Source organism: Esox lucius, chromosome 22, assembly GCF_011004845.1.
Source record: "Esox lucius isolate fEsoLuc1 chromosome 22, fEsoLuc1.pri, whole genome shotgun sequence".
NCBI classification, from domain to species: Eukaryota; Metazoa; Chordata; class Actinopteri; order Esociformes; family Esocidae; genus Esox; species Esox lucius.
Window position 1 is genome coordinate 23,585,943 of NC_047590.1, and position 21,379 is coordinate 23,607,321.

At 45.0% G+C, this 21,379-nt stretch overlaps 1 protein-coding gene across 1 annotated transcript in view; it reads left to right on the forward strand.

The window, feature by feature from the left end:
* Positions 1 to 21,379, forward strand: part of LOC109615341 (zinc finger protein 804A) — a 139,353-nt gene that overhangs the window by 100,919 nt on the left and 17,055 nt on the right. Inside the window, exon 2 of the mRNA XM_034289927.1 lies at positions 14,879 to 15,022. Within this exon, the coding sequence (XP_034145818.1) occupies positions 14,879 to 15,022 (144 nt within the window). The remainder of the gene's footprint in view (positions 1 to 14,878; positions 15,023 to 21,379) is intronic.

The window sequence follows — 21,379 nt, forward strand, 5'->3', positions numbered from 1 at the left end:
ACTGTTATTTATCCTAATTTCTCTACAAATCTCTTCTTATCAGACACTCTGTAATCCTGTCATAGATCATGACCCCCCCCCCTTTTTTTGTCTTATCACCTCGGGCTATCCCTGGAGTGGGGGGAGGTTTACTAACCTAAGGATAACAGACCCTGTTCTTGAAGAATGGTCACCTTATCAATAATAGACACATTGTTGTTATCTTATAATTTATTAACCAAACCCAAATTAATTTTTTTAAATAGGATGTCGAACATTACGGGTTTGTTTATACAGGGAATAAACGGGCCGTGGCCATTTTCCCCTCCATTGCAGGCTATGACTATATTGGCTGCGAATCCAGTCTTCATGGAAAACAGCGTGTTATCTTAATATTAAATACTTTGGCCATTATACAAGGAGAGAGAAAACACAATTTTAACCCCTCAGATTTCACCAAATTAGAGAAGCATCATTATACCAATTTCCCAATCTACACTCACCTAAAGGATTAGTAGGAACACCATATTAATACTGTGTTTGACCCCCTTTCGCCTTCAGAACTGCCTTAATTCTACTTGGCATTGATTCAACAAGGTGCTGAAAGCATTCTTTAGAAATGTTGGCCCATATTGATAGGATAGCATCTTGCAGTTGATGGAGATTTGTGGGATGCACATCCAGGGCACGAAGCTCTCGTTCCACTACATCCCAAAGATGCTCTATTGGGTTGACATCTGGTGACTGTGGGGGCCATTTCATTACAGTGAACTCATTGTCATGTTCAAGAAACCAATTTGAAGTGATTCGAGCTTTGTGACGTGGTGCATTATCCTGCTGGAAGTAGCCATCAGAGGATGGGTACATGGTGGTCATAAAGGGATGGACATGGTCAGAAACAATGCTCAGGTAGGCCGTGGCATTTAAATGATGCCCAATTGGCACTAAGGGGCCTAAAGTGTGCCAAGAAAACATCTCCCACACCATTACACCACCACCACCAGCCTGCACAGTGGTAACAAGGCATGATGAATCCATGTTCTCATTCAGTTTACGCCAAATTCTGACTCTACCATCTGAATGTCTTAACAGAAGTCTAGACTCATCAGACCAGGCAACATTCTTCCAGTCTTCAACTGTTCAATTTTGGTGAGCTTGTGCAAATTGTAGCCTCTTTTTCCTATTTGTAGTGGAGATGAGTGGTACCTGGTGGGGTCTTCTGCTGTTGTAGCCCATCCGCCTCAAGGTTGTGCGTGTTGTGGCTTCACAAATGTTTTGCTGCATACCTCGGTTGTAACAAGTGGTTATTTCAGTCAAAGTTGCTCTTCTATCAGCTTGAATCCGTCGGCCCATTCTCCTCCGACCTCTAGCATCAACAAGGCATTTTCGCCCACAGGACTGCCGCATACTGGATGTTTTTCCCTTTTCACACCATTCTTTGTAAACCCTAGAAATGGTTGTACTTGAAAATCCCAGTGTCTGAGCAGATTTTGAAATACTCAGACCGGCCCGTCTGGCACCAACAACCATGCCACGCTCAAAATTGCTTAAATCACCTTTCTTTCCCATTCTGACTTTCAGTTTTGAGTTCAGGAGATTGTCTTGACCAGGACCACACCCCTAAATGCATTGAAGCAACTGCCATGTGATTGGTTGATTAGATAATTGCATTAATGAGAAATTGAACAGGTGTTCCTAATAATCCTTTAGGTGAGTGTATCCCTCTAATTAAATTTAGGCCATTATCTTCTTAACAAACCTAAGTTAGCAGGCGAACACCACCACGTGTGCCAGCCATCAGCACAACACTAGAAGGCAAATTTCAATTTAGCAGATTTAGCACAAAGGCAAAAGGCGAAAAAGCGGGCCTCGAACAAATACACAAACATTCCACCAAGGAACACACAATGCAGCCAATCGGAACCCCCGTGCACAGAGATTACCAAAATGGACAAACGCATTTACTAGATGTCGACCATAACCAGATATTGACAAATGCCCGTGACTCGGGCCATAATCACATACAGAAAAAACACAAATGGCGCACGCACACAAACCAATTCATTAGTACAACTACTGATTTAAACCATAAGCTGACTAACAATTTAGGAGCAGTCTCTACTCCTTCCTACAGTCTCTGAAATTGGTGGACATAGAGCTTTCAAAAAATCTGCAAGGTCCTCCGAGCACTGCAGCAGGCATAGACGGGCAACAGATATCGCCCCTTAGCCATCAGTGCCCTAGCTACGTGGTTGGAAATCAACCCGAGGCCTGCTCACCGCTTGCCCATAGGACAGATTCTCCCCTACCCATAATATAGGTTGCACGGCGAGACACAATTCCCCTACTGTCTAAAAACAAACGAGACAACCTTCTTGCAGCAATAGCAATAGGTTAGCTGCATGGGAATGGTTGTCAGGATATGGAACAAAACAACATTTTCCTAACTACAGGCGCTATAACCAAAAGACCTCAAAAATAACTTCTATTTACCATACTTTCTCAAATCCATCTATCAACTTCCACAAAATCATCAAATCTGACATACAGAAACCAACCACATAGTTCACTAAAGCATATGAAAGCTGTATTAAGGAATGACCTCACCGTTTGATGCCCACGCTATGGTCCATCTCCTGTCTGACCGTCAGCACCCCTCCCTCAGGCGGTTCAGCGTTCCTGCGTGTTCCCATGTACCTGTCTCTATTCTTGCGGGAACAATACACATGTACAGCCGTTGTCTTGATTCCCAATGGTATCTTCCCAAATCCAATGTCCAGTCGAATGTCTAATGGTAGCTTAATTAATTCAAACGTAGTGGTTAGCAAAGTCTCTTCCTCAACCCCGGGTCTGTAGTCTTCTTTATTCTCAGTCTCTGCAAACACTGGAGACTCCCCAATTCTGGACATATTATTGACGCGTGTAGACACGCTCAACACTTCCAAAGCGAAGCAAACACCACCACGGACAACGAAAAGGTCCATAGAGCGAAACCAAACGGGGGCCAGTTCGGCCTCCGGCGGGGGTTGGCTATGTCGATTGCAGGGAAATGTTGGGACCACGCAAACCTCCAAGAAGTAGCGGGTGGGGGCGGTCATAGAGGACAACCTGAACGAAAAGGGCTACAACACAGGTCAATACACCCCAAACAACTTTCCCAAAGCTTCCATCAGTCAACACTCTCTACACACCGTAGCCTACGCCTTCCAAACAACTTCACATTACGCCTCCAGCAACTTCCATACGTTACCACGGCCATCTACCTCCAATCAGCACGGCAGGCCGCGCATCCGTCACTGAACGAAAACGCCAGGCACAGAAAAAACCTAATAACACTCAAAGAAACAAAAGTTCACATGTCCAAACACCAGAAACATAAACTCCATCGCCAAAAACTCACCACAACGCTTACCCAACATCAAACGCAGCAAAAAAAAACAAATGCGGCGAAACAAACCCTATTTTATTAATGAATCTCATGACATGTGAGCGCGCCGCTCACACCAGAACCACTGAAACCTAATGTGCCCTAACACATATACCAGCGCCCTAACGCATAAGTGCCCTAACACTTTCATCTCAATCAACGTGCCCTGACTTCGTTAATAGACCCGTCGTCCAGCAAGTGAGATTTTCTGCAGAATTTAAATGTGCCCTAACACATATTACCAGGATGTGCCCCAACACACACACTTGCGCCCAAACGCAAAAAGGAGCCCTAACCCCCGTATAAATGCGCCCAAAACGCTAACTAAAGTGCCCTTACCTCCCGTGTTTGAAATTTAAGCCCGGGTACCTGTACTGAGGAATCCCAAAAACCATGTAAGCTGAGTCTCAGCCCTTTCGCAGCCAGTCCACGAGCGGGGGAGGAATTGGGCCGTGCACGGAGAACCCGCTATGATTTAAGGACGAGACCCCAGGATCAGTAACCGAGGACGAACTCCCAAATTGTGATGGTAATTCCATCAATCGACACTCTTAAAGGAGTAAGAAACAGAGACAAAATTATTTTGGCACAATTAACAGTTTATTAATTATTTGCAAATAAGAGAGACGCGTCAAACGAATACAAACATAATCGTCCGAGGAGTCTCTCCCGTAGGACATGAACAATCCGTATTTATTTAAAATGTTAGAAGGGTCTTGTGTAACATTTACCCAAAGGACGGGCTGTCCCCCCCACCTTATCCTTCTCAACTCCTGAGGAGACACAATGTCTGGATAATCAACAGAGACACTAAAGGGTTATATAGATTTATGAGTAACTCTCTAATCCACCGGTGCCGGTCAAGGATGTCTCCAATTCAAACACCAGATCCCTCTCGGCATCTTTAACTAGTAACCCATTTATACATGTATAGGATGAACAAGAATACATCAGTTCAAGAATTTCCACAACAAAGCACGCAACTAATATTTGCCAGAGACAAATATTTTTGCCAGGTAGGATAATTTTGTCTCCACCCTTATGTAGAGGCAACACATGGGTGGCTATCCATATCCTTGAGATAATCCCAGTTTTTAATGTAAGATTAAAAATATGTGTTAAGGCTTCAGAGATCAATAGTGCAGCACTAAACATTAGGCCTGGATCCAGAGCATCATCCCCTGTTGCTTGTTTAGTATCCATGGCACAGAGCATCAAACACATTAACTTACAGTGAAAGGTTTCAATGAACAAGAAACCAGACAAGCCTAATTCAGCCGGCCTGCTATAGAAAATGTTGCCCTCTCGAGATTCAAACTCGGGTCACCCATGTGAAAGGCTGTGCCGTTAACCACCACACCACAGAGCTGTATATTTGCAGGGTGTCAGTATAGCCTCTTGTGTCTATCCTGAACAAATCCTCTTTTGCCACTGGCCCTTTTTTATGGTAAATGGGCCATTCCTGAATGACATAGATACAGTTAAACTGACTAACGTTTCTTAACTAAGTTTACCTCCACCACACATAGCGTCCATGAACTGTATGCTGTTTGCAGTGGGCTGTTTTAACAGCGTATTAGCCAGTAATAGTTCATAAAAATAATTAGTAATAGTAATATTAATTCTATAGAGTCTGAACTTTATACTGCCAAAGCTATTTCATTTCATGGCATAACAACATACCTTTTTCTTTCATACTTGAATGACATTGATACAATAACTATCAATAAAATTGAAAATAACAAACTTTTTCATCAAGTGAAAAGGCGAGAGAATCATGAAATCTACCAGAAATAGTCGCAATACTGTATAACCGTAAACAGTTTAATTGCGGCCCACAAATAAAATTAGTAAATGTTGTTGCTCTCAATAGATTTGAACACGAGAGTTACTGTTTTTAACCACTACGCCACAGACATTCGCTCTTCTTGGCCGGCTCTGCTTACATGGTCCAGCAAAAACCCTGCACATCAACAACTGAATTGCCTGGCACAAATTACACTAGGAATATCTCAAGAGGTTTTTTTCAAATAGAGAGCCAGCTTTCTGGAGAGGAGAATACGGCCGATAGTAGAACCTCGGATTCAGGAGGAACAGTGTGGTTTTCGTCCGGGCCGTGGAACACTGGACCAGCTCTATACCCTCTACGGGGTGTTGGAGGGTTCATGGGAGTTTGCCCAACCAATCCACATGTGTTTTGTGGATTTGGAGAAGGCATTCGACTGTGTCCCTCGCGGCATCTTGTGGAGGGTACTTGGGGAATATGGGGTCCTGGGTCCTTTGCTAAGGGCTGTCAGGTCCCTGTACAACCGAAGCAGGAGCTTAGTCCGCATTGCCGGCAGTAAGTCAGACTTGTTCCCAGTGCATGTTGGACTCCGGCAGGGCTGCCCTTTGTCACCGGTTCTGTTTGTAATTTTTATGGACAGAATTTCTAGGCGCAGCCAGGGGTCGGAGGGTGTCAGGTTTGGGGACCACACGATTTCGTCTCTGCTCTTTGCAGATGATGTTGTCGTGTTGGCCCCTTCTAACCAGGACCTTCAGCATGCACTGGGACGGTTTGCAGCCGAGTGTGAAGCAGTGGGGATGAAAATCAGTACCTCCAAATCCGAGGCCATGGTCCTCAGTCGGAAAAGGGTGGCTTGCCCACTTCAGGTTGGTGGAGAGTGCCTGCCTCAAGTGGAGGAGTTTAAGTATCTAGGGGTCTTGTTCACGAGTGAGGGAAGGATGGAACGGGAAATTGACAGACGGATCGGTGCAGCTTCTGCAGTAATGCAGGCGATGTATCGGTCTGTCGTGGTGAAGAAAGAGCTGAGCCGCAAGGCGAAGCTCTCGATTTACCAGTCAATCTACGTTCCTACTCTCACCTATGGTCATGAGCTTTGGGTCATGACCGAAAGGACAAGATCCCGGATACAAGCGGCCGAAATGAGCTTTCTCCGCAGGGTGGCTGGACGATCCCTTAGAGATACGGTGAGAAGCTCGGTCACCCGGGAGGAGCTCAGAGTAGAGCCGCTGCTCCTCCACATCGAGAGGGGTCAGCTGAGGTGGCTTGGGCATCTTTTTCGGATGCCTCCGGAACGCCTTCCTGGGAAGGTGTTCCGGTCCCGTCCCACCGGGAGGAGACCCCGGGGAAGACCTAGGACACGCTGGAGGGACTATGTCTCCCGGCTGGCCTGGGAACGCCTCGGTGTCCCCCCGGAAGAGCTAGAGGAAGTGTCTGGGGAGAGGGAAGTCTGGGCATCCCTGCTTAGACTGCTGCCCCCGCGACCCGGCCCCGGATAAGCGGAAGAAGATGGATGGATGGATAGAGAGCCAGCTGTAATAAAGTGGAGATTGAAAGCTTGCCTAATGGCATATTTTTCAGTAATTGGCCCAGTGTCTCATACTTGTAGTAGATGGGTTGATGGTAGTGGGTTGATGGAATTCTTCTTTAGTATTTTAACTACTTCCCAAACATTTTCTGGATTCCCATAACAATCAGTTAGTTTAAATAGTACAAGCTTCATGCAAAGGTTTCTCAGATGCTTAAAGGTCTGCCAGCCCGAAATTTTCCTTGATTTCTTCCATTATGTTTTTCTAGCTTTCTTCCTTTTTATGCATAGCATCAGAGATATCATGATTGAACCAAGGATTGGATTTATTTTTACCCTGACTCATATACAGTTGTGCAAAATAGTTTGCATTCCCTTGGATAATATATGTACCATTTGTAAAGAAAACATGAGGGATCAGGCAAAACACATCTTTTATTTTTTATGGGATTCACATTCAACTGTAGGCCATAACAGAATGGCACAATCGTTAAACAAAACATCTGCATACCTTTGATACTGTGTATTACCCCCTTTAGCATCAATGACAGCGTGCAGTTTTTTGTAATAGTTGTTTATGAGGCCCCAAATTCTTGCAGGTGGTAGAGCTGGCCATTCGTCTTGGCAAAATGCCTCCAGGTCATGCAAAGTCTTTGGTCATCTTGCATGAACTGCATGTTTGAGTGGCTTGATGATATCAGGAGACTGTGATGGCCACTCCAGAACCTTCACCTTTTTCTGCTGTAACCACTGGAGGGTCAGCTTGGCCTTGTGATTAGTGTCAGTATCGTGCTGGAAAGTGCGTCCCATGCGCAGCAGAAGAATGCAAATTGTCTGCCCGTATTTTCTGATGACATGCTGCATGCTTTTAGAGCTCAAATACTATAGGCCTTGTTGACCCCTCTCCAAACATAGTCGTGACCATATAGCTCTATTTTGGTCTCGTCACTCCAAATTACAGTCTGCCCGAAGCAGTGGGGCATGTCAAGGTGCTGTCGGGCATATTGTAACTGGGTATTCTGTGGCATAAAGTCTTCTTTCTGGCAACTCGACCATGCAGCTCATTTTTGTTAAAGTATCGTTGTATTGTGCTCCATGAAACAAACATCCCGTCTTTTTCCAGAGCAGCCTGTATTCCTCCTGAGGTTATCTGTGGGTTTTTCTTTCTATCCCATACAATTATTCTGGCAATGCTGGCTGAAATCTTTCTTGGTCTACCTGACCTTGGCTAGGTATCAAGAGATCCCTGAATTTCCCAATTCTTAATAAGTGATTGAACAGTTATGACTGGCATTTGCAAGGCTTTGGATATCTTATATCCTTTTCCATCTTTATTAAGTTATATTACCTTGTTTCACAGGTCTTTTGACATCTCCTTTGTGCTCCCTGTGGCTCAGTGTCTAGCTTGCTCAGTGCATCAATGTGAAAGCAAAAAAACTCCCTGACTATACACAGACATTAATTACAATTTAAAAAGCTACAGGTGTGGGTTTAAATTCACCTTTAATTGCTATTTTCACCTGTATGTGTCACCTTATGTGTCTGTAACAAGGCCAAACATTCCAGTCTATGTAAACTTTTGATCAGGGTCATATGTGTGATTCCTGTTATCATTATGATTTAAAAAGGAGCCAAACAACAATGAGATAAAAATGGCTTCATATGATCACTATCCTTAAATAAAATAATTTTTTGTTGCATGATCAGTCATATTTTCAAAATCAATGCCAAAATATCACAATTTATGCCAGGATATGCAAACTTATGAGCACAACTGTATATGGAACATGCTCATCTGATTTAAAACCCACAGTGAAATCCTCTTGTGCTTTCTCAACATCTGAGATAGCATTGATGCAGTCAAACGTACTTAAGGAAAGATCTTGCAGAACGTTTCTTTTAGTGACAATGTGAGGTATGGAACTATGATTTCTGACATCTCAGATAACAAATAATGATCAGGTACATTTGTTAAAATCTAGTGAATATTATTATTCAATCTAGATTAGGGCTAGTGATAAACTGGGTCAAGTTTAGCCCAAGACATAACTCCTTCATATGATCTGAGTCATGTGTTAGCCAATCAAGATTAAAATCGCCAAGGACAACTATTTCAGATTACATAAAAGATGCTAAGAAGTCCATCGGATGACTTAGCAAGCCTTTCTTAGCAGAGGGAGGGTGATATACACTTATCAGGGTAATGTTACAGTTAATTCCTAATTTAAGGCTAGAAATTCTAATTCTTTTGGCACTATGGCAACACTCCTCCACCCTTCCTCATCCTATCCAATCTGAAAACATTATAACCATCAGAAGCAATATCTGCATCAGTTATCATCTTTGATAACCATGTTTCAGATAGGATGGGGATGTCTGGGTTTTGTGATGGTAATTCCATCGATCGAAACTCTTAAAGGAGTAAGAAACAGAGACAAATTATCTCGGCCCAAGTTAACCATTTTATTATTATTTGCAAATTAGAGAGATGCGTCAACCGCTTACAAACATAATCGTCCGAGGAGTCTCTAACTCGATACAGGTCATTCAGCAGTATATATTACATAGAAAAGGGGTGTGGTAAGTTGTTGCCCATCTGTCTTGTGTCAGGTTTTACCCAAAGGGCGGGCTGTCCCCCCACCTTATCCTTCTCAACTCCTGAGGAGACACAATGTCTGGACAATCAACCGAGACACTAAATTGTTATACAGATTTACTGATTTACGAGTAACCCTCTAATCCGCTGGTGCTGGCCAAGGATGTCTCCTAGTCAAACATCAGATCCCTCTCGGCATCTTTAACTAGTAACTCATTCATACATGCATAGGACCAAGTATACATCAGTTCAAGAATTTCCACAACAGTTTGCATGATCTATTATGTGCAACCGAGATGCAGAGATCAAGCAATAAATTCCCGGGATGCAGAGATGCAGCAATGAAGTCCCCCGAGGTAGACATACATATGTAACAACTATAAAAATGCAAGCACGATTGCAATTCTAAATGGGCAAAGAGGTAAATTGAATGTGCAAGGTGCTTGTGCAACTGAAATGCAGGGATAGCAGTAGTGAGGTTCCCGAGCTAGACACATTCCTGTAACACCTGAAAACTTCCATTATCAGACTTTGCAAGGCAGTGTCAGAGTAGTACAAAGGGAATAGTGCAACAAGGTCCCTGAGTGGCAGGTGGGGTATGGTTAGTGATGAGTCACAGAGTCATGTACCGCCTGCCTGATGGTAGGAGGGCAAACAATTTGTCATATGGATGTGAAGGGTCCCTAATGATCCCACACACCCTGCGCAGACACAGCTTGCGCTGGAGGTCTTTGATGACTGGAAGCTGGGCATCAGTGATGTGCTGGATGGTTTTCATGACCCGTTGCAGGGCCTTTTGGTCAGCAACGAAGCAACCGCTAAACCACACTTTGGTGCAGTTAGTCAGAATGCTCTCGATTGTACAGCAGTAAAAGTTCACAAGGATCTTGGAAGACAGGCAGACTTTCAAGCCTCCTTATAAAGTACATGCCCTGCTATGCCTTTTTGACCAGGGCTGAGGTGTTAAGGGTCCAGGAGAGGTCCTCAGAGATGTGGACACCCAGGAATTTTAAGCTAGACACATGCTCCACCTCAGTGCCATTGATGAGAACTGGGGCATGACTACAGCCTTTAGACTTCCTGTAATCCACAATGAGCTCCTTGGTTTTCTTTGCAATGAGGGCCAGGTTGTTGTCAGTGCACCATGCCACCAGGTGCTTGACCTACTCCTTGTAGGCTGACCCATCATTGACACCATGTGGTGTCGTCTGCAAACTTGACGATGGTGTTGGAACTGTGTACAAGAACGCAGTCGTGGGTGAAGCGGGAGTACAGGAGGGGGCTCAGCACACATCCTTGTGGAACACCAGTGTTCAGGATCAGGGTGGAGGATGTGAAGTTGTCTAACCTGAGAGACTGGGGTCTGTTGGTTAGGATGTCCAAAGTCCAGTTGCAGAGAGAGGGGCTGATCCCAAGGTCATGGAGATTGTTGACCAGCCTAGAGGGGATGACTGTGTTGAATGCTCACATACAGTGGGGAGAACAAGTATTTGATACACCGCCGATTTTGCAGGTTTTCCCACTTACAAAGCATTTAGAAGTCTGTAATTTTTATCATAGGTACTCTTCAGCTGTGAGTGACGGAATCTAAAACAAAAATCCAGAAAATCACATTGTATGATTTTTAAGAAATTAATTAGCATTTTATTACATGACATAAGTATTTGATAAATCAGAAAAGCAGAACTTAATATTTGGTACAGAAACCTTTGTTTGCAATTACAGAGATCATACAAACCCAATTCCAAAAAAGTTGGGACACTATAAAAAGAGCTTCTCAGAGCGGCAGTGTCTCTCAGAAGTCAAGATGGGCAGAGGATCACCAATTCCCCCAATGCTGCGGCGAAAAATAGTGGAGCAATATCAGAAAGGAGTTTCTCAGAGAAAAATTGCAAAGAGTTTGAAGTTATCATCATCTACAGTGCATAATATCATCCAAAGATTCAGAGAATCTGGAACAATCTCTGTGCGTAAGGGTCAAGGCCGGAAAACCATACTGGATGTCCATGATCTTCGTGCCCTCAGACGGCACTGCATCACATACAGGAATTATACTGTAATGGAAATCACAACTTGGGCTCAGGAATACTTCCAGAAAACATTGTCGGTAAACACAATCTACCGTGCCATTTGCGGTTGCCGGCTAAAACTCTATAGGTCAAAAAAGAAGCCGTATCTAAACAGGATCCAGAAGCACAGGCATTTTCTCTGGGCCAAGGATAATTTAAAATGGACTGTGGCAAAGTGGTCAGACTAATCAAAATTTGAAGTTCATTTTGGAAAACTGGGACGCCATGTCATCCGGACTAAAGAGGACAAGAACAACCCAAGTTGTTATCAGCGCTCAGTTCAGAAGCCTGGATCTCTGATAGTATGGGGTTGCATGAGTGCGTGTGGCATGGGCAGCCTACACATCTGGAAAGGCATCATCAATGCTGACAGTTATATCCAAGTTCTAGAACAATATATGCTCCCATTCAGACGTTGTCTCTGTCAGGGAAGACCTTGCATTTTCCAACATGACAATGCCAGACCACATACTGCATCAATTACAATGTCATGGCTGCATAGAAGAAGGATCCGGGTACTGCCTGCCAGACTGCAGTCCAGATCTTTCACCCATAGAATACATTTGGCGCATCATAAAGAGGAAGGTGCGACAAAGAAGACCTAAGACAGTTGAGCAACTAGAAGCCTATATTAGACAAGAATGGGACAACATTCCTATTCATAAACTTGAGCAACTTCAGTCTCCTCAATCCCCAGACGTTTGCAGTCTGTTATGAAAAGAAGAGGGGATGCCACACAGTGGTATACATGGCCTTTTCCCAACTTCTTTGAGATGTGTTGATGCCATGAAATTTAAAATCAACTTATTTTTCCCTTAAAGTGATACATTTTCTCAGTTTAAACAATTGATATGTCATCTAGGTTGTATTCTGAATAAAATTTAGAAATTTGAAACTTCCACATCATTGCATTCTGTTTTATTCACAATTGTACAGTGTCCCAACTTTTTTGGAATCGGGTTTGTACGTTTCCTGTAGTTCTTGACCAGGTATGCACACACTGCAGCAGGGATTTTGGCCCACTCCTCCATACAGACCTTCTCCAGATCCTTCAGGTTTCGGGGCTGTCGCTGGGCAATAAGGACTTTCAGCTCCCTCCAAAGATTTTCTATTGGGTTCAGGTCTGGAGACGGGCTAGTCCACTCCAGGAACTTGAGATGCTTCTTACGGAGCCACTCCTTAGTTGCCCTGGCTGTGTGTATCGGGTCCTTGTCATGCTGGAAGATTAGTAGTGTGTTGCTAATGGTTTTCTTTGAGACTGTGGTCCCAGCTCTCTTCAGGTCATTGACCAGGGCCTGCCATGTAGTTCTGGGCTGATCCCTCACCTTCCTCATGATCATTGATGCCCCATGAGGTGAGATCTTGCATGGAGCCCCAGACCAAGGGAGATTGATCGTCATCTTGAACTTATTCCATTTTCTAATAATTGCACCAACAGTTGTTGCCTTCTCACCAAGCTGCTTGCCTATTGTCCTGTAGCCCATCCCAGCCTTTTGCAGGTCTACAATTTCATCCCTGATGTCCTTACACAGCTCTCTGGTCTTGGCCATTGTGGAGAGGTGGGAGTCTGTTTGATTGATTGTGTGGACAGGTGTCTTTTATACAGGTAACTGTCACGTTTCAAAGGAGGGAGAAGGAGGCAGGCACAGAGATTTGAGGCGTCTTTTAATAAACACAAAAGCAGCGAAACAAAACGGAGTGCCGGGCACTACGAAATACACTCAGGAGTCAGGAACACGGAAACATGACACGCACAATGACCGACAGGGGTAAATGGCTGAACTAAATACACAGACCAACAAGAAGAACAGAAACAGGGGGGGCTAAACATAGGTGAAAGAAATAGACCGATTAAATGAAACAAGATCAGGAAAAAGGACAAGACAAGCCAAGGACAAACAGAAAACACGAAGCGGAACGTTCCCCTCAGGCTGGGACCGTTACAGTAACGAGTTCAAACAGGTGCAGTTAATACAGGAAATGAGTGGAGAACAGGAGGGCTTCTTAAAGAAAAACTAACAGGTCTGTGAGAGCCCGGAAGTCTTACTGGTTGGTAGGTGATCATGCAATAAAATGCTAATTAATTATTTAAAAATCATACAATGTGATTTTCTGGATTTTTATTTTAGATTCCGTCTCTCACAGTTGAAGTGTACCTTGAAGTGTACCTATGATAAAAATTACAGACCTCTACATGCTTTATAAGTAGGATAACATGCCAAATCGGCAGTGTATCAAATACTTGTTCTCCCCACTGTAGGTGTTGGTTTTGTCCAGGTGGGTCAGGGCAGAGTGTACAGCTATGGAGATGGCATCCTCTGTAGAACTGTTAGGTAGGCAAACTGGTAGGGATCCAGTGTTGTGGGGAGGCAGGACTTAAGTCTTTCGAAGCACATAATTATCAATTATGGTACAGTATATGATCCAAACTGATATCAAGATAGCTCATATTTCAAGGTCAAACATTTCTTTCTAGATGGCACAGAGATGTATGATCTTGATTGTTCTGCTCAGTCAATGTCAAATATGCTTTTTGTTCTAAAATTTTTTTTTTTTGATGGTATTAGTGTAGTAGGTCACAAAATCATCAACCTAATCATCAGGTTACTCACTCAGTCTGATCAGCACTGATCTTATTAGCATGCATGTGCAAAACCACCCAACACCCTTGCCTACATTGGTTCTGTGTTGTTTTCATGGGGGGATCGGTTCTGCATACCTTGCTCTTTGCCTCTGGGGATTGCTATTATTGATATTATGGTGTTGATATTGTTATTAGTAGTATCATATACATGATCATGTTATGGCAGACATTTACCCCAGAGGAACAGAACGTGCAAGACCTATAAAAGGTACTGCTGTCTCCCAAAAAAATTATATTATGTGTGGTCTTTTCTGGCTGAACCTTACTTTTTTGTACTAAGTGTGGTGATATATTACCACATATGTGTTTCAACAGTACCAAAGTGACAAAAAATATACAATATGATTTAATGTAAGCTTCTAATATCCCCAAAAGTGTCTCAGGTTTATCTCTCTTAAAGACCAGTCGGATTATCAGGAGAGATCAGCCAATTCAGTATACTGATATTGACTGCTTTAACATGGAGAACATAAATGGATGAAAGCAGAACTTGTTTGGGATTTTCTCTGATGATATAGATTGTTTTTACAGTAAATACAAAAGTTGTTTTACATGCTTGTAAATAATAAATAATAATTTTAAAAAATTGCATTTTATAACAATATGAGGCATTACTATGTATTTTCAATGGCCTTCTCATGAAAATGTTTCATAAAATTTTCATAACATCTGGTAGAGCATTAGCAAAATGCTAATGCAAAAATAATGATGATGTCAGATGTATTATTATAAGTGACAATTAACAGCTGTGCTGTGCATTAGTTATTCAAAAAGTTAATATTTATTACCTGATAACAGGTGCAAGTATCACCAATACATAATTTGATTTCATGTTTTCTATATATTTTTCAGGATTATGCACAGAGGGAGAGAACGATGGCTGAGGCCCTAGAGGATGTGAAGGCTAACTTCTATTGTGAGCTGTGTGACAAGCAGTACTACAAGCATCAACAATTTGACAACCACATCAACTCTTATGACCATGCTCACAAACAGGTACAAACTCCTGAACAATTGTTTGATTTTACTTAATTAAAATGGTACATATGATATATTATGATAAAATAATGACAGTTAAAAACATTATTGTAAGGTTATTGTATTAGTTTTTTAAAATGTATTTATTTTATTTTATTTATAGAGGATGAAAAATGTACTGTGGACCCAAGTATTACAACAACAAACAATAAAAACATGCATGTATAGTATATCACCACAATCTAACAGTGACATATAGTCGCCTGAACAATTTTATTTCTATATAGAGATGACATCATACTTTATTTATATAAAGGAACCCAATTCTGAACTTTACCAACTTGGTAATGTGGGTTTATTATCTAAACAAATACCAAGATATGTGTGTGAAGTAACACATTCTAAAACCAAATTGTCTCGTGTGGTAATTTTAAAAGTATCCACACCTATGTTTCCGGACCTCGAAAACACCATATACTTGGTTTTATTTGCATTTTAAAACGAGTGAAGATCTATAAGGGAATTTTGTGAAGCTTGAACTGCAAGTTTCATGTTGGGATTTTTTTTTACAAAAAGAACTGAAATTAGGTTTATTGCAAAAGTATTTAATCACTGTGCTGTGGAATCTCCCAGTTTACACAACTGAAGAAATACCATTGGCATCTAACTGTGAATTACTAAAGTTGTTGTTACATTTTCTGTATTAAAAGCCACAATGTTAAAACACATTGGCCAGGCTGTGAGTCTGAAGTAATATGAAGACCAGAGAAAATTATTTTACATACATTTCAGAGAAAGTAATGCAAATGCATAGATCAGGAAAAAGGTATAGATAATATCCTTATTTGTCAAAGTTGCATCACACCACCAAGGCACAGCCAAGAAAACATGATATTTCTCCCCTTACCAACAAATAGCTCCACAAATTTCAGTACCACATTCTCTCCAAGGGATTGTGTGGCTGGTCTGCTTTCATCCTTACCCAAGTATGGGGTGCCATTCAACATGTATTTGCTGTCAATACCTGCTGCCAGCCAAAACGTAATACCAAATGTATCTGGCTTGTTAGGCATGTATTGCATGAACCAGTGCCTTGCCTTAGTTGGGAACTGCTGTTCATGCACGGTAATGTCCGGCCCTGGTTTGTAGCATGCAATGCAGTTCTGTATGAATCTCTCCCACACTTCAGTCATGAGCGCAAACTTGTCAGTGGTCAACCAGTGTTGCCGCGTCTCCTTCTTATCAAAGCACAGGAAGCAAATTACCTCATGAAATCGATTCTTCATTAACGTTGAGATGAAAAATTTGTTGCCCCATTGCTCAGACCAGAAACTTTCCATCCCAATGCACTTCTCACAGTATGCACTCCTCACATATAGAAGCCCAATAAAAGCCTTGAACTCCACAAGTGAAACATCCCAGGTGGCTCTTTCTTCACTTGCTCTGAGCGCTTCAGCCACTGTACATTTTCAGTTTTGCTGCAACATCACTCCATCGCACAAACAAATGTTGCAAATGTTACGCCAGACTCGATGGTAGTCCATGCTGTGTCATCTTTCCCGATCTCTGCTAGTGATGGTTTGGCAGCACACTCTTATGAATAATTACTTTAGACTGAGCCTATAAAATGCTCATACTTATCATAACATTATTATGTCAAGCTATGTAGGCAAAAGCTATTAAATAGTAGATCTGTCTTGAAGCAGAGGGTCAGTCTGCCTCACTTGTCTCTGAGGTGTTGAATCATTGTCAGATGACCCGTCAGATGAAGAGCCAACCCAGGACACATCACTCAGAGTTGATATCTCTCCACAATCAGACTCGCCATCACATTTGAGTTAGTAACTCTAATACCATTTCGGCATCTCTTTCTCTTATCCATTACATGCTGTTATGAATTACCTCAAATTACGGACTCTAACCGTTAGACCATATCTAAATGCATTTATTTGTGCATGGTTTTGTTTAAGATAAACATGTTTAAACATAACCATAAACATAGAATGCTGGTGCCTACCAACTTTAATGTTTAAACATAAACCAGGTGATGATAAATACATTTTTATATACGGGTACATTTTACCCTGTGGCGGTTATGAGTATAAATGCCTGTGTTTTTAATATGGATTTATCTTGACTACATTAGACAATAGGGAGTGCAACACAACACAATTTTAGGAAAAGTCAAATGCTGGGGGTGTAACAACTCGTCGCGGTGTAGTGTTGGAGGAACCAGGCGCAGGCAGTACTCTCGTTCGTGGGTTTTTATTAAAACAACAAACAAACCAAACACGAACGGAAAACGAAACTAACTACTGATGAAAATAAAGTGCGCGACAACGCGTCTTAACAATCAACATTCAACAGTAATTTAACAACACTCACCGGTATACTAACAGACAGCAACAATGACAAGCAACAGCAACAATGATCCACAATGTGGGGAGCAGAGGGGAAACATATATACACATACAAACGAGCTAGATTGGGACCTGGTGTGGAAGATGGGAAACATGTGACAGTCCGGGATGTGTTCGTGAGAATATGGGAACTTGTGGAAATATGGCACGGTGGCGCTGCTGCTCACCGCACCATGACAGTACCCCCCCCCAAAGGCCCGGCCACCGGACGGGCCAAGACGAACCCCAGCCCAAGGGAGGGGGGGCGGGACAGCACAGTACCCCCATCGGCACAAACCCGCCGAGGGGGCGGAACAGCCGCGACTAACCAGGGTGGCGGAGCCGTCGGGACAGGCCGGGGAGGCAGAACCGGCTGAAGAACAGGAGCCGGCGGAGGGTCAGGGGCCGGGAGAGCCGACGGAGGGTCGGTAGCCGGCGGAGGGTCAGAGGCCGGGAGAGCCGACGGAGGGTCGGTAGCCGGCGGAGGGTCAGAGGCCGGGAGAGCCGACGGAGGGTCGGTAGCCGGCGGAGGGTCAGAGGCCGGGAGAGCCGACGGAGGGTCGGTAGCCGGCGGAGGGTCAGAGGCCGGGAGAGCCGACGGAGGGTCGGTAGCCGGCGGAGGGTCAGAGGCCGGGAGAGCCGACGGAAGGTCGGTAGCCGGCGGAGGGTCAGAGGCCGGGAGAGCCGACGGAGGGTCGGTAGCCGGAAGAGCCGACGGAGGGTCGGTAGCCGGAAGAGCCGACGGAGGGTCGGTAGCCGGAAGAGCCGACGGAGGGTCGGTAGCCGGAAGAGCCGACGGAGGGTCGGTAGCCGGAAGAGCCGACGGAGGGTCGGTAGCCGGAAGAGCCGAAGGAGGGTCGGTAGCCGGAAGAGCCGAAGGAGGGTCGGTAGCCGGAAGAGCCGAAGGAGGGTCGGTAGCCGGAAGAGCCGAAGGAGGGTCGGTAGCCGGAAGAGCCGAAGGAGGGTCGGTAGCCGGAAGAGCCGAAGGAGGGTCGGTAGCCGGAAGAGCCGAAGGAGGGTCGGTAGCCGGAAGAGCCGAAGGAGGGTCGGTAGCCGGAAGAGCCGAAGGAGGGTCGGTAGCCGGAAGAGCCGAAGGAGGGTCGGTAGCCGGAAGAGCCGAAGGAGGCGCCGGGGCGGCCGGGACAGGAGAGGGCGGTGGCAGCCAAACCCCGGCAAGCTCAGGCGGTGCAGGCCACTCCTCCTCGGCCTCAGGCGGTGCAGGCCACTCCTCCTCGGCCTCAGGCGGTGCAGGCCACTCCTCCTCGGCCTCAGGCGGTGCAGGCCACTCCTCCTCGGCCTCAGGCGGTGCAGGCCACTCCTCCTCGGCCTCAGGCGGTGCAGGCCACTCCTCCTCGGCCTCAGGCGGTGCAGGCCACTCCTCCTCGGCCTCAGGCGGTGCAGGCCACTCCTCCTCGGCCTCAGGCGGTGCAGGCCACTCCTCCTCGGCCTCAGGCGGTGCAGGCCACTCCTCCTCGGCCTCAGGCGGTGCAGGCCACTCCTCCTCGGCCTCAGGCGGTGCAGGCCGCTGCCACTGGCAGGAAGGAGGCGCTGGCTGCTGCTCCAATGCAGCAGGGGGCGCTGACTGCCGCTGCTGGCAGGTAGGAGGCGCTGGCTGCTGCTCCAATGCAGCAGGGGGCGCTGACTGCCGCTGCTGGCAGGTAGGAAGCGCTGGCTGCTGCTCCAATGCAGCAGGGGGCGCTGACTGCCGCTGCTGGCAGGTAGGAGGCGCTGGCTGCTGCTCCGATGCAGCAGGGGGCAATCGGCGCCGTGGCGCAGGGACAGGTGCGGCGGAAGGCCGCGGAGCAGGAAGCGGTGTGCGCCTAATTGCCAGCCTACAGCCTGGCCAGCCTGCACGGGGTCGAGGAGGCACCGGACATAGAGGGGGCGCCGTCGGGACTTCCCTCGGGCACCCTCTCAGCCCCCCCTAAAATATTCCTGGGGGGACCTCGGACCGGGCGTTGGGCACCTCGCCCTCTTCTTCCTCCGGCCTCGCCTACGTCCTGTCCTTCCTGCCTCCTGCATGTCCTGCAGGAGACCCTTCACCAGCTCCCCTTGCTCTTTGGTGAGGGGATGGACCACTCCATACTGGTCCATGCCCCACAGTGGCACCCCGAACCCGTCTTGGGGCAACCCCCAGCACTGCTCCCCAAGGGGATCCTCCTCCACTCTCTCATAGACAGCTTCGTCGTCATCTGAGGAGAGGGAGTCAGACCCCCAATCGCCCCTCCAGGTATAAACCCTCTCTGGAGGGACTGCCTGCTGGTTCCAGGTTTGGTGGATCATTCTGTAACAACTCGTCGCGGTGTAGTGTTGGAGGAACCAGGCGCAGGCAGTACTCTCGTTCGTGGGTTTTTATTAAAACAACAAACAAACCAAACACGAACGGAAAACGAAACTAACTACTGATGAAAATAAAGTGCGCGACAACGCGTCTTAACAATCAACATTCAACAGTAATTTAACAACACTCACCGGTATACTAACAGACAGCAACAATGATCCACAATGTGGGGAGCAGAGGGGAAACATATATACACATACAAACGAGCTAGATTGGGACCTGGTGTGGAAGATGGGAAACATGTGACAGTCCGGGATGTGTTCGTGAGAATATGGGAACTTGTGGAAATATGGCACGGTGGCGCTGCTGCTCACCGCACCATGACAGGGGGATTTCAATATTTTAATAAAACATAGTTTTAAAATGTACCCTGTGCCGGTTCTAGCGTTAAATAGTACCCGCAAAAAGTTGCAAAGAAATGCGGAGTTGCAAAGAAAATGAAATATCTCAGACTGGCCCATAAAAAATATTAAGATGGACAAAAAAGATAAAGATGGGCAAACGAGCACTGATTGGAAAGATTAAGGGGGGAAATGGTCGACAAATCTAAGTTTGAGGTGTTCCGATCACAACGAAGTGAGACAGAAACCAAATAAAAAGATGCTGGAGGAGTGCTTGATGTCATTAGTCAAGCGTGGTGGAGGCAATGTGAAGGTCTGGAGGTGCTTTGATGATGGTAAAGTGGGAGATTTGTACACGATAAAACAGATCTTGAAGGAAGGCTATCGCTCCATTTTGCAACGCCATACCATACGCTGTGGACGGTGCTTGATTTGAGATAATTTCCTTGCGCAATTTTAAAACGTTAGAAATTTGGCCTTACATTTAAATTAATCTGTTTCAAAAGTGGTGACTTTGTTAAAGACAAATAATGAAACACAAATAATGTTGTGTTCCATTGCAAACCATACACAGTGGTTTTCGCAAGTTGGTCCATTAAACCAGGGTGTCACAGCACCTTACCTTACGTTTTGGACATCAAATTACCAGAAAGTCTGTCCGCATCTCTTTGTAGCCCATTCAAAAATGCAAATAGAAGGATACTGGTCTCTGATCCCATAGTTTTACCATGTCATACCATTGTGCCCTGAATCAAAGAACCAAGTACAACCCCTGTTTCACAAAGAAATATGCTATGAAGTGCAAATCATTCATCCCTATATTTTAATTAAAAATAATACAAAGAGAACATATCAAATGTTGGCACTGCACTGCATTAAAAACAGACATGATTCTGTAGTGGAAATCATTGCATGGGTTCAGGAACACTTCCACAAACCATTGTCTGTGAACACAGTACTCCACTCCATCCACAAATGCAAGATTGCCGCCGTGATGGTATGGGGGTAGTTTAGTGCACATGGCATGAATGACTTGGACATCTGTGAAGGCACCATTAATGCTGAACAATATATACAGGTTTTAGAGCAACACATGCTGCCATCCAGACAATGTCTTTTTCAGGAAAGTCCTGGCTATTTCAGCAAGACAATGACAAACCACATTCTGCATGTATTACAACAGCATGGTTCTGTAGTACAAGCATCCAGGTTCTGAACTGGCCTACCTGCAGTCCAGACTTGTCACCCATTCAAAACATTTGGCATATTATGAAACGAAAAATACAACAAAGAA